The sequence below is a fragment of the Pezoporus wallicus genome, unplaced genomic scaffold (genome assembly GCF_028554395.1).
Source record: "Pezoporus wallicus isolate ANWC-B61680 ecotype Strahan unplaced genomic scaffold, APGP_CSIRO_Pwel_v1 contig_11829, whole genome shotgun sequence".
Lineage (NCBI taxonomy): Eukaryota > Metazoa > Chordata > Aves > Psittaciformes > Psittacidae > Pezoporus > Pezoporus wallicus.
Genome location: NW_026635494.1, coordinates 893027 through 906717, shown reverse-complemented (window position 1 = coordinate 906717; position 13691 = coordinate 893027). Strand labels below are relative to the sequence as shown.

The following is a 13691-nucleotide window of genomic DNA, read 5'->3' as shown; positions in this document are numbered from 1 at the left end:
CGTGAGCTCAGAAAACGTCTTCCCAGCTTCCTGCTGCCAGCCCTCCTCTCAGGTTGCTTCCAGAATAGAATCAGCCTGAGTTCCAAGGCCTGCCTTCCAAAGAAGTGTATTCTTTTCCCATGGGAATCTACCCTACACCCCTGAGTCTTTCTATATTGAAGAAGGTGCAGTAATGAGATCACGGTAATGAAGCAGCTGGAAGGGTTTGTCTGTTATGTGCTTGGAAGGGGATTCTCCAAAGGAAGCCAAACTGTACCTAACCCAGCCCTCAGTCCACCCATGCCTCTGCCACAAGCTTCCCCAGCCCAACAAGTCCACATCACAAGAGACACCGCTCTTCCCACTGATGGGGCTGCTCACCTGCGTGAACCCCAATTTGATTCGCCTTTGTTTGAAAGTCTTTGCAAACTTTTCCAGCTCCTCCAAGTCACTGGGCTCCTCAGAAGCTCCTGATGGAGTTAGGTGCTTTGCCACTTGCAAATGCTGGGGTACATCCAGGTGGGGTTCAACGGATGAGCCAGGGAGGCCAGAACGCCCCACAGCCTGTTAGAATGAAGATGCATAAAGTCACGACGACGGAATAGTACATTTGTCCTTAATGAAGCAGCACCTTTTGCGGATGGGTGCTTCTCATGGTGGGATTGTATGTTGGGGCAAGTTACCTGTGATGCCAGGCTGGGTCCTGGCTGGGAGAGGAGAAGGCTGCCCTGTTGCTGAGGGAAGGAGAGGATGTTTGGCTGCAAAGCTGAGGAGACAAAAAGAGGCAGATGTGATCAGATCAGCTCCTTCATCAGCATCTAGGCAGCTGAACGTCACCCGGCACCAGAGCGCCTCAGGAAGCTCTCAGTGGAAAACGTCAGTTAGCTCTTGTTCAGAATATGAGCATTTCAGCCATTACAAATGTGGATGGCTCCAAGTTGGATTATGAGAAAGAAAAGGTTCTTCCCATGGCTTCTTGGCCTGAAAGGGATTATTGCAATAATGATATAGGGAAAGTATCCATTGATCCCAGCATGGAGCTCGTTAATCTAAGGCTGAACTAAGGCGCAGACATTTTACATAGACACCTAACTTTGATTTCAGATGCCAAGCAGCACACCCCTAGTAGTGATCTCTCCCAGTGCTTAATCATTGCAGCTTTTAGAAGAGTGCATCTTCTTTCCAATATAAGCTTTTCTGACTCCAGCTTTCAGCACTGATCTTGTTAAAAGTTAATCTCATGAGCCTACCCCACTTTGCTTCCTACTCTACATTTCATTTTGAAGCATCATTTTGAAGCCATCTGACCCTTTCTTTTCTGCTCTACTGTATCTCAAATAAATTGAATTTCTGTTGGAATATATAAGCTGACAGAAAATGATGAAAAGGAAAAAGAAGGGGAATCTATAAAACTAACAAAACCCAGTATTATGGAGACTGCATAATTGTTTAGTTGACAAACTGCCTAGTACAAGCCTGTATCGCTTACAAGCAATGCCCTGAAGGATTAAGGAGTGACCAAAGCAGCGTAGTTCCCTAGAAATGCAGTCAGATTCTTCAAGTCTGTTGTGAGTGAAGCCTATAGAATTCAGCAAGGATTTATTACCTGTCTTGAAACAGTCAATATATTCTATTGATTGCAACTGACAGTCACAGGGAAGCTATACAAATTTATGGACTCCTGCTAAAAGAACTGGGAAAAATATCTCCCGAATCAATCACTCCCCCCTTTCTGACTTCCCTCTTTTAATTTAGATCTGAACGTGCAGGATCCCATTTATTTATTTAGATTGGAGCTTCAATAAGCCTTCTCTAATGCTGGAACAACTTTGAATTTCAAATGCAGGCTGGTAATGAGGTGCACATTTTGAACAGTGAAGGTAATTAATCACTGGAATGGCTTGCCTAGGGACATGGCAGATGCTCTGTCATTTGGAGTCTTTAAAATCATGATTGAACACCTTTGCAAAAGGAAAGCTCTAGCTCAAATGAAAATGATGGGCTGGAGTCAGGAATCACCGGTTTGACAGCTGATGGGACCAAGGCTGTGTTTTGCTAAGATGAAGACTTCAGCAGCGATATTTTGGCTGACAGTATTCCCAGCATCTACCTGGCTGCTTGCTTCCATCTTCACAGTACAGAGCTCTCACCTCCTTATTTAGGTGCACCAGCATTAGCTGCTTTAAGGGCTGCACAATAATCACATCAGAGCATAATGAATCAGATCTGGGGACAGATCTGGTTTAAAACCAGCATGAAAACGCAAAAAACCAAACCAAGATGTGTGCCCACAGCCATTGGCCATGACACCCATGGACTGATGTACCCATCAGTCAGACCTCAGGAACATCAAGGGTTTTCCATGATGGCCTGAGGGACAACTTCAGGAATATTCCATGCATCTCTTTGGTATGAAGAATGCTCCACTGTATCTGTAGCAAACAACTAATTCCACAAGAAACAGTCTATGCCTTCACTTTCACTCCCCACTGGCTGTGATTGCCCATGGCAAAGGATCATTAAAACTTGGCAATCATCTGTTCCAGTGGAAGTGCTTTTGCACAAAAAGCCAGAAAATCCAGTCTTTATCAAGTCTGGAACCAAAAAGGGTCATGGCCAAGCAAGCGTCCATGTGTTTCAGGGGTTATAGCTGCCAAAAGAAGTCACCTAACACAAAAAACTCACTCTATAAGCACATACAACAGTTTTGCAGCATGTTTCCTATTATACATGAATGAAAGCAAGCAGTGAGCAAAAGATTATCCTGACCCTGCCGTTCAAACTAACTAAATACTAGATTATTGGGAAATATATATCAAGTAGTTTCTTTATACAGCACTCAGCATCATTTGGCTGAGAATAGAGTTTTTATGCTGCCAAAGACAAATAGGTTTCCCACCTGCCTATAATAAACATTTTCTTTTGGGGCTTATGTATCAGTAGAGTCAAGCTGCAGAGATTTTAAGGTTTTAAATCTGAATTTTGGGTCACGTGGAGGGTCCTCTGTGCTGGAATAAATCAAGAATGTGAGCAAAGGACCCGCGTCCCCTTTCATCTGTCTGTCAGGTTATGGATCAAGGCCTATGTTTGTCCGTCTACAAGCAGCATAAAACTTTATCAATGGCATGCTTGTATCCCCGTTGTTGGAGAAACGCCATTAAAATTGCTAGTATAAACAGAAACACAGAGACTTTCTCTAGCAGTGAGTTTAGTCCTCAGTGCTTTCATCCCTTTCGTGGGTCTGATTACACTGGGTTTCAGTAGTTCTGCCTCCTGTCCTCCTCCATGGCTTGGAGCAAGATTTGGGAACAACTGCTGGCAACTCCAAACCTCTGAGCTCTCATCCCCGGGTTTCTCCTGGCTAGGTTAGACCTATTTGTTCTAGTGCCAGCGCCATCCTTTCATCAGAGCAGCTCAGTTCCATCCACGGATTTACTCTCTCTAAGGTACCTGAGATCAACTCAACCTCTCATCAGTTTTCTGCATGAAACGAAGAGTGCTAACCCAGCGATGCTGGGAGCCCAGGCAGGCTGCAGCTGCTCCCCACGGAGCAGGCTCCTTGCCCTTTTCCTGAAAGCCAGCCGGAATTCCAGAGGTGCGATCCCTACCAAGTCTGCAAAGAGCGGCCCCAAGGTGGCACTCTTGGTGTACACAAGCCGGAGGTGCCAGGAGCATCTCTGGAATTGGACCCTTCCCGCAGCAACTACACACGTACGGGATCATCCCAGGCGTGGGAAACAGCATCTGGTAACGTACAGGGTAAAGACACCATCATGCTTGGGTAAAGTAACAGACCAGATTAAAAGCAACAGCAAAGAGAAGAGAGGTTTTCCCTAGATAAGCATCTGCTTATAACAACACCCCTTCAGCTTTTATTGCTCTTACCTTGTTGCCCGGCCTGTGATTGAGACAGAAGAAACTGGGGAACTGACTGCATATGACCAGGAAGCAATACAAGCTGCTGCAAGGTGTGGAGAGAGCTCATATCCTATAGGGGGAAAAACAAAGGGAAGAACAAATCTCAGATGTCTGCTCTTCATACAGCATACAGAAGTGCTGGCAATCAAACCCTGGTTGTCAGAAATCACAGGGAAACCTTTGGGATTCCAGTTTCTTCCAGGTGGTTTAGAGAGGGAACTCCCTAAAATTCCACAGGGAAGCACAACTGACTGTCCCATCTCACCGAGAGCCTGCTTTCCATGGAAGGCTGCTTTCCCAGGCAGTCGTGTGCTGGCATGGGAAAGAAGCAATGCCCAAGAGGGCCCGATTCACTGCACCTACAGCAAACACACTGTAATGAACACAGTGACCAGATCTAAAAGTGTTTCCTGATCTTTGCTAGAGGAAATGATATGCATCCATCACATCAGGCAATCCTGAGAGATTAGGATTACATGCTAACTTTCTGTCACATTAGTGGGGTCCCAGCCCCAGGACCTTTGCTGGGAGTAGGGGATATGAGTTTGCATTTGCTTGGGATAGACACAGGCACACACATGCAGATGCCCCAGTAAAACCAACTCTTTAGAAGTATATTTTTAAAGGAACTCATTGCTCAATCAGAGCTCCTTGAGCTTCCCAAGAACTGTTTTGAAGCTTTGGGGAAATTAAACAGTGCCAGATTTTGTAAGGGATCTGAATACCCTGCAAAAGAATAGGGAAGATAGATACTACTGATTGCTGAGCAGCTGTGTGGCCTTCTGGCATCTAACTCACACTAGCTTTTAACAAGAGTTAAGTGCTCAACTCCCATTTTTTACCTTAGGAAAACATCCCTCAAGGAATTTCTTCTCTGGGTGTAAATCAACTTGAGGCAATACACTCAAGGATGAATATACTGGTTCACATCAAGAGTTACTCTAGCTGAGCATCCTGTCTCCAGCAATGGCATTAACCAGATGTTCACGAAAGAGAAAGCAAGCATATCTAACACTTCCCCTTGGTGTTGTCTCAGCCTTCAATTACTTTCAGTTCAAGAGATTTCCTGAGTTTACCTATTTAGTAAGCCCTCAAAGGAAATCATTTTCAAGTACATGTGCGGTCTACCTTTGAACCCATGTGTAACCTTCTATGGAAAAGAAAGAGGCTGAGGAGGAAACTGACTTTTGCCAACAGACTCCTTTCCAGTTCAGTGTCCATCATACCCTGAAGCCTCCTCTTGTCAAAATACCAAGTACCTCAAAGTGCCATTTCAGACCTCGGAGTCTGTGAAGCACTGGAATCACTTACCCCTGCAATTTGGCTTCCGGGCATCATTGATGATCCCTGCACAAGGTGGCCTGACCTAGGGGGGATTGTAGATTGCAAGGAGTCACTGAGGTCTTCAGTTTTAATCTGAAAAAGAGCAATGGAATTGTAGCATTAGGGAGCAGAGGCAAGGGGATGCAGGAGGTGTGGGGTGCCTAGAAGGATGAGAGGCAGGAAAGGATTGGGAAGGGGCTCCTTTCAGGGAAAAGTTAAAGGTCAGGGCTCACCGCTTCCATCCCTGGCTTTGCAGTAAGACACGATTGTTCCCCCACTTTTGCTCTCCAGTTTATCACATGGACATAGTTTTCCTGCTCTACCAAGCCAAGGGAAGGCTCGCAGTTCTCTCTATCAAAATACATGAATTAAAACACTCCAAGAAGTAATCAAGTCCCAGTGGCTTAGCGAGGTTTAAAGCATGTGAGCGCTTTCCTCAGATGGAACACTGAGTTATTTTGTGGAGTTATAAAGGAAGACACAAAGCTATTATCCTTTATAGATCACGACTCACAGCTCGATGGTGGGGCTGGCTATACATAGCCTCTCGTTTTGTTCTGTAGGTAGGAGAGAATGGTACGAGGTAATGGGAAAGGAAAGGTCATGAAGTAAAAGACCTCAAAAAGCAGTGTAATCTTCCAGACCTGAAAATGCAGCACCCCAGGCACCAAACATTTGTGCTCAGCTTCTATCAGAAAGTGACAAAACCTGTGCTCATCTGGCAAAGGAAAAGCTGCTTTCTTAGCTAGAACAGGCTGTGGAGAAAGAACTGGAAAACTTCACTGATGGTCCAGTGGTCAAAGCTTGACCTATTTTAATGCTCAGGATAGATTCCGGTCCACAAGAAAATCACGACTTCTGAGTCCACATTCTGAAGAGAAGAATTTACCCAGGGACCAGGGCTGAAGGGAACACAGCTGGGGTGGTTCTAGAAGGTTTTAGGTTCATTCCTGAAAGCTGCATGAGGAGTTTCTATGCACAGCTACCACGCACAGGAGACAGAAAAGTCACAGAGAGCTCTTGTAACACATCTTGTTTTAAAAGAGATCAAGCAAACAATTTCCAGACTTCAGCTCAATTTATTCCTAAGCATGGCACTGCATGGAACAACATCATGAATCCCATTCCTCATCTAAGCCCTTCTAGCGCAAGAGACAGCTTCGGTTTCCACAAGCTGGAAAGAGCAGGACATCATCGGGAAGGAGAAGGCTTGAAAACCCTGTCCATGGGCTCAGCAGCTTAGGCTCACTCTGATTACTATGGCTGAACCTCTCAGCACCTCGCATCAAATTACTCCAGAGCCCGCAATGAGGGTCACGTTTGCCGGGGTTTTGGGATGCTGTGGGCTTTAGGTCATGCAACCTCCTACCAGCAGAGGGGGACAAGAAATTCAGCTTGTAAAAGGAACGGCCCAAGCAAGTATTTTTGGTTGAGGGACGTTTTGTTTCAGTTTGACTCAAGCAGAAGAGCACACAAATCACCACAGGAGCAAAGGAGAAAACACCATCGCAAGAGGCTCACGGCTGAGAGCTGGCCACATAACATCACCCTCTGCGCTTTGGAAGGCACTTTGCAAAGGGAAGAGACTTGCAACATCTCCCTTCGTTACAACTATAGCTCTGGACACTGCCGAAACTGGTTTTGCAATCCTACCAGCTCCTTGCAACAAGAGTTACCCATGCTACGAATTCCAGTTCTTTCCTACCTGTCAGGTTGGCATGATCATCCCTCTTAGCCTGGTGAAAAGAAAAAATCAGACGGAAAGATCTTCTTGATCACTATCGATGCCGATAGTGTCAAAGCTGCTAAATGTTAGACAAAAGGCTCAGGAGGATACACCGTTACCCCTGAGCCATCCAGTCATTGCAGGCAAATGGGTTTATGCACGTTTTCCGTTCTGAGGGCGCGTTAAAAAGGAGTCATCCGAGCCAAAAAAGTGAAAAAAATAAATTACCCTTCCTTGCAATTCATGTGTATCTGCCTCACACAACGCAGTCATCCGAGCCTGAACTGTCCCAAAAAGAAGAGTTATCCGCGTCTTAGACAACAAGGCACTTGATTCCGCCTAAGTTATGATCCCAATAGGAGTGGAGTGTTGAAGAAGCACAAGCCATTTCCAAACTGAAATCAATCTTTACAGCTGCCAAGCGGAATGATTTGGAAGGGTTCCAGGGTGAAAGGGGTGTGTAGCTGCATCCCAGCATCGCACAACACGAGAACGGGAGGTGGGTTTGGCAAAGGACCGGTTCCCGATTTAAAAACAACAACATCTCCCACTGCTCCTTCCCCCATCCCTGGAATTCTCTGGCTCCCTCCTGCGCAGTGGGCGGGAACCTGGGTGTTCTTGACAAATCCTTCTCCCCTGCACCTATTTTCATTGGGTTCGGGCTCAAATTTACCTCTCCCTCCTCTTCCTCTCCCCAACAGGTCTGCAGCTGGCTAATTGTTCATTAGCAAAAGTTCAGGGTATATCCAAAACTTTTGGGATGGTTTATGCAAATCCTGCACCTTCGTTTTTGTTGGGTTTTTTTTTTTCCCCTGGCTAAACCGGCAGAATTACCAAGTGTACATTAAAAAAACCAAAACCCCAAACCCCAAAAAACCACACACATTGTGGGCGAGGTCTCTCAATATCATGAGACTCCCTTAAAATAATGCAAATTTCCAGTTAATAAAACAAGGAGAGGAGCTGCCTTCTCCTTTCCCAGTGCATCTGCCTCAGATTTGCAGGCATGTGCTACAAGCATGAGAAAAGTCTTCTTTAAGGATCCAAACCCAGTTGAAATTATCACAGAATCACCTCACGTAGGGATGTGATGAGAACCCTGCTGCAAGTGAGCAAGAGTGATTTGGATCCCACTGTGGGTCTTCAGGACCTTGGCTTTACGTGACGATAAATGGGGAACGAGAAGTCATTGAGAGCAAATCTGAGTTTCTTCCCATTGAATTCGATTTGGGGATGTAACACAATCTAAGGAGAAGCTTGGAGAGCAGCGGGACCAGGTAGCGCACCGCGAGCACATCCTGTTCACAGCTCACAGCTGAGGCGAGGTGCGGAGCCTGGGCTGCTGGCTGCGAATTCAGAGGCACCTTCTTCCCTTTGGGCTGCAGGGGAGTCTCCGGGCAGGGCCGGGAGCAGCTCCGAGCTCCTCCCGAGGAGGTAACGGCAGGTGGCGGCACCGGAACGCAGAGCTAAGGAGGGCTCTGGGGTAGGAAAGGAATCACGCTTGCAAATCTCAAGTGGATGTTTTCGCAGCCTTAAAATAGGGTCAGCAGCCCTCAAGCTATGGGAGTGAAAAACACAGGAAGGGTGACTGTGTGGAAAGAGAGTCCTTTCCTTAGTTGGCTAGCACATCTGCTGGGCCTGGGCAAGGACGGGTTGTTTCTTCCCTATCGCTGGCCTAAACACAGAAACAAAAAGCAAAACAAACTAAGAAACATATTGAGGGTGATGGAAAGTGATCAAAGCTCTTCAGCCTGCTTGCGTAACCGATTTGTGGAAGGTGTTTCATAAACATTTCATAAGAAGGAGAATTATGAAGAAAACATCTCCCAACCTGCCTGCAATTACTGCACAAACTCTTCCTTACCAGTAGGAAGAAGGGGAGAGGGAAAAAAAAAAAGTACATCTGTTTTGTAACTGATCTGTGAACTTTTGGCAAGCGTTGGGCTCATGAAAACATCCTGCAGACATATTGAAAGCCGTACAAAGCCAGCCTTACACAAGGAAGTTGCAAAGATTCACCTTAGCAGCTCTGATTTCACCACGTGGAAGGCCATACCCTTCCAACAGACTGACCCACATTCGATTCAATGAACAGACGGTCAGATCCCATTGGTTGGGCAGGACGCTGGTTGCAGCCCATCTCTTATAAACCCAGCTTAAACACTGCTCACTGGTAATCTGAATTGGTCTTCTTCACCTATTGGACACCAAAGCAGGCAGCTTGAATGCAGCTCCTTTGGATGAGCACTTCTGATGTAATGTAAGCATTGCTCCGTCATCCTGCTCACAAAGGTGGGACCCACTGACTGATTCAGCACCCAGAGCTTCGGATGCGTGCCCCAGATCTAGGTAAGAGATCTCCATACCCTGCCAGAGTGGGGCCGTTAAAGCCATGTCAGCCTTCTCCAGCACCAGGTAGTAGGCAGCAACTGCGGTCATCAGTGTGAGATAGAAGACAATCGTATTTGTTGTGTAGTTTCTATTTAGACGGTAGCCTCTTTGAAACAGATATTTATCTGCCTTCATATCTGGCTTATCTCATAGTCAGCAACTCACATCTGTTTAAGAGGTTGACTTACTCATATCTGTCCCTCCTCCCCTCCTGCAGAGTGCTAAGCCTATTTCACTACATAGCAGAGGATCAGGTACACTCAGACTTTAGGTCTTGAACCAATTGTCCCTCACTGAAAACAAACAGCGCAGGGCTCAGTCACTCCCAAAGCACCATTCAATACAACAGAGCTGTCTGAAGCTGCCCAAATTGATTTGCCTGCAGTCAAGGGAGGAAGCGTTAAGACAGAAGCAGGTATGAAAACTGAATCCAAGGCTATTGCACTTAACTAAAGCCTTCCCACCTTCCAATGGCGTAAGTGTACTTCTCCGTGAATTACCCGCACACGTGGGCACCATAAAATAAAAAACACACTAACAATAAATTATAGCAATAATAATAATGGGCTTGCAATTACAATTTCCACATGTACTATCCTGCACATACAGCAAGGCTGAACAGACTCGCAGGGAGAAAGCGGCAAACCCTTATGTATTCACCCTATAACACTTGATGTGCTTTCACAGGGAAGGGGGGGATTATTCAGGAGCAGGCAGCATGACAGAAGGGGAGTTAATCTCATGCTGCATGTCTAGCAGACTATACCCTCAAACTCAGCAATGACAGCACGCTGGAACATTAAAATGCAATCCCTAACCCTCAACACACCTGCACCGCAGCTATATGAGGCTTTTGAGTTCATTAATTGAGGCCTGATCTGATATGCTTTACCCTCTGAGCTTCAGCTCGGGACGTGAATACTTGTGCCTTAGCTGTAAGTAAAAGTGGGGGTGGGAAATGAAAACTAACAATAAGCAAGCCACATGCTTCCCAAAAGAAAATGAAGAGAACCACACTGAGCTCTGCATCCACAGGCTTTCTGATGCAGCATCCCTTTAGTGTTCCTGCAGTTAGAGAACAGGGAAAAGAAGTAAGCTGCCCCTCTCCCCTGTGCCGGCAATAAGCCTCAAAGTGACCACATGCAGCACAACAGGCTTCAAAAGCAGGTGCTGGGCGAGGGAGGGGAAGAACCAAAACCAGAGGTGGGAAGAGCACCTGCCCTGAATGGCCACGCTCGTATCAGCACCTGCTCAGTAGGTGCATCCTGACAAAGGGCTGCTCTCCACGTTAGAGACTGCAGCCTCCGCAGGAGCATCGGGAGCGCAGGAGCTAACTACTGCTTTTGGAAGGTGATCTGTGTCCAGGGAGCACAGAACTCGCAGAAAAACACTGAAAAGCAACCACTTGCAGCATCTTCACTCTTACTGTTTGTACTTGGGCACGGGGCACCTTCTCTGCAAAGGCCTGTGGGCATGCCAAACTGGACATACTGTTACGAAGGGGAGGAGGATATCCCGTTTTCTTGGTCAGAACGGTGAGAACCTCCAAACAAAAGCATGGAAAGCAAGTTTACCACCATTAAGGCTGCCAGCTCGCTCATGTCTCCATTCCAGGACTCTCCCTGCCCTCTCCCTGCCCCTAGCCATCTTCAGGCCAGGGGTCCTGCCCTTCTGCCCCAACCTTCTCATGCATTGCAGCGCTGCTCCCTGCATTTCTCTCAATTTCACTTGCCCAACTCCCAAAGCTCTCCAGAGCTCCACCTCTGCCTACACCTTTGTGCTTATCTTCTTTGCTCCCACCCTGGGCTGCATCCCTGCCCCTTTCCTTATCAATCCGATTTCACACACACCAGCCTTCATGGCTTCTCCCATGCCCTCTTGCATGCTCACACAGGTTCCCCAGAGCCTAATCACGTTCCTGTTGAAGTCAGCAGCAAAGCTGCCTTATTGGGCTTCTCTGGGGCCAGACCCAGACCCTTCACCATTCTCCTGCATGAAAAATCTCCCCTTTCCACGGATCTCTTCTCTAGAGGGAGGAAACTGTGATTGTTCTGGATTCTCTGTGCCCTCTGGCTTCCAACCAGTCGCCAAACATCTAAATACTTGGCACTGCCTCCCTGCTGTACAGTACTGATGTGCCCAGCTCAGTCATCCACGAGGAGGGCAGTGCAATGTCCACCTAATGAGTCCTGGGGCAGGTAGCCCTCTCTAGCAAGGCTCTTTCCACCACATCCTGCACTTGAAAGGAATTAACTTGGAATCAGACAGCTCCCGTGACTGGGGCTGGCTCCATCCCAGCTCCGCAGGTTTCTCTGATTGGTTCCCAGTAGTTTTGGCACCAGTTGCTGCGCCCCAGGGAAGTGGGACACAAGAAATGAAGCTAGAGGGATTGCATTAAATACTCACAAGTAACATAATTAAAAAAGAAAGGGAGAGTGAGAAAGATCAACTTTGCTGGAGCATCACAGGTTTTCATTTTGGGTGGAGGGACTGAAGTCTAGATATTGAAGGGAAGAGGGAGCTCAGAGCCAGTTCTGGCACATCTTGTTAGCTATGGGCAACTTCCCTGTGTTGGGAAGCAAGGCAAGAGGGCTTCTTGCTAGGAGAAACCCAATGTCTGACTCCTAAGGGGCTGAGCTGCCCCAGTTCAGCCCACTGGTTTCACATGGAGCGCGAGCAGATCAGCCCCTCTGGGAAGGGAGAAAGCGCGCTCTGATGTCAGGCTTCCAAAATTAGAGGCCTCTCTTGAAACCCCATCACCTTCACTTTCTTGTGCCATGACTTGCCCTTCTGCAAAATGGGTGTAGGGCCCCACCCTTGCTGGGTGGTGCAGGCTTGTGATTGAATTCTTGGGGCTCCCCAGATGAAAGGCCGTCAAGAACTCGGAGTCCTCTCCTTATTACCGATGAGCCATTCTCCAGCAAGCACAACAGTCATCTCCATGCACAGTAGTTCGTGCAAGTCACCGCTTAAAAGGGTGCCGGGCAACCTCAGTAGTGGTTTGACAGCGACAACCATGCCTTGAGCTTAGTTTCTATTGTGGACACAATTGTTACATCCCCCTAGGCAGGTCCATCCTGGGCTTGTCCCCTGTGAGCCTAGAAAACATCTCCCAAAGGGTGATAGAAGCCCTGTTGGAGCAGGGAGTTTGCACAAAGAGATGTATCTGTCTCTCCCTCATCTCTAAGATAGCTTAGAAATGGCTGTACAGGATACATTGCCAGTGGACCAAGGCCACAAGTGTAGGAAATACCTTATAAACTCAGGTTGCTCTTAAGCCTGGAGCAGGAAAGCAGTTTATGAACTGACTGCAGCTGGATCTTAAGGACCCAGCCATGTCTGAAGCCAGTCTGGGTTGCTGTCAACTGTCACTGGCTAACATAACCAGCGGTCTCAGTCCAGCTCTTGAGAAGAGGTTTTAAAAGGCCAAATCCTCCTTCCTACTTCCATCCCCCTTTCCCTCATAAGCTTCCCCAGAGACTCAGTGGCCTGTTTTGGAGTTCATTCCCAGCCATCTCATCTGAGGGCCTCTGCAAGGCACCAGAACAAAACTAGCTTGAAGAAGGGGTTCTTTTACATATCTGTCCTAAGCAAAACAGTGCCATATATAGAAACAGAGGACTTTCCCTCAAGCCAGGGCTTTCTCTGATGCTTTCCCAAAGGGCTGCATTTCAATGAAGAACCAGAACACACATACAAATTTATGCAATCAGTCTGTCCCTAGGACAGAGCAAGGAGACTTCAAAAGGGAAAGGCCAAGGTAGTGTTCAGCTTAGCTGCAGTGTCAGTCAAGGCAGACATGGGGCAGCCGGGCTGATTTCCAGTTCATGAAGGCTCAAGAGATGAAAAACAGATGCAAGGCTTAGGCTGATACCCCGGGGCGATGCAGAGAAGAAGAGAGAGTGAAATCTGAATTGATCCCCAGAGGGGAGAAGGAAGCAGGATGTGAACCTCCCCTTGAGAGGAGGGCAAAACAGGACTGGGATGGAAATCTGGAGGGCAGACTGAAACCTGAACTACCCACAGGGAAAAGCCAAGCAGGAACAGAAATGACATCTAGGGAACAAATGAGATTAGGGGGAGGTGGGAACACAAAGTGGAATGAAAAACTGAGAGAGATCCCTGGGGGAAGGGAAGCCCTGATTGAGCAAAATTAAATCTGCAGGGAGTTTTGCATCCCAGATATTAATAACAAACTACCTAGCAAGTTAGGCCCTTCTTTCCACCTTCAAAAGGATGGAGGGGAGGAAGAACTTGTCTGTGGTTGAGCACAAGACTATGAATCAGAGAATCAGAGTCCATGTCCCAGCACTGCTAGGGAGCAGGTCCCTGGATTACAATACACCTTAATGTC

The 13691-nt window shown here is 47.2% G+C and overlaps 1 protein-coding gene across 2 annotated transcripts in view; it reads right to left on the bottom strand.

Annotated features, from left to right (window-relative positions):
• Nucleotides 1-13691, bottom strand: part of POU2F3 (POU class 2 homeobox 3) — a 40590-nt gene that overhangs the window by 6887 nt on the left and 20012 nt on the right. For both annotated transcript variants that reach the window (XM_057432888.1, XM_057432882.1), the window contains 4 exons: nt 5209-5313; nt 3865-3967; nt 663-745; nt 361-543 (listed from right to left, as the gene is read on the bottom strand). In XM_057432888.1, the coding sequence (XP_057288871.1) occupies nt 361-543; nt 663-745; nt 3865-3967; nt 5209-5313 (474 nt within the window). The remainder of the gene's footprint in view (nt 1-360; nt 544-662; nt 746-3864; nt 3968-5208; nt 5314-13691) is intronic.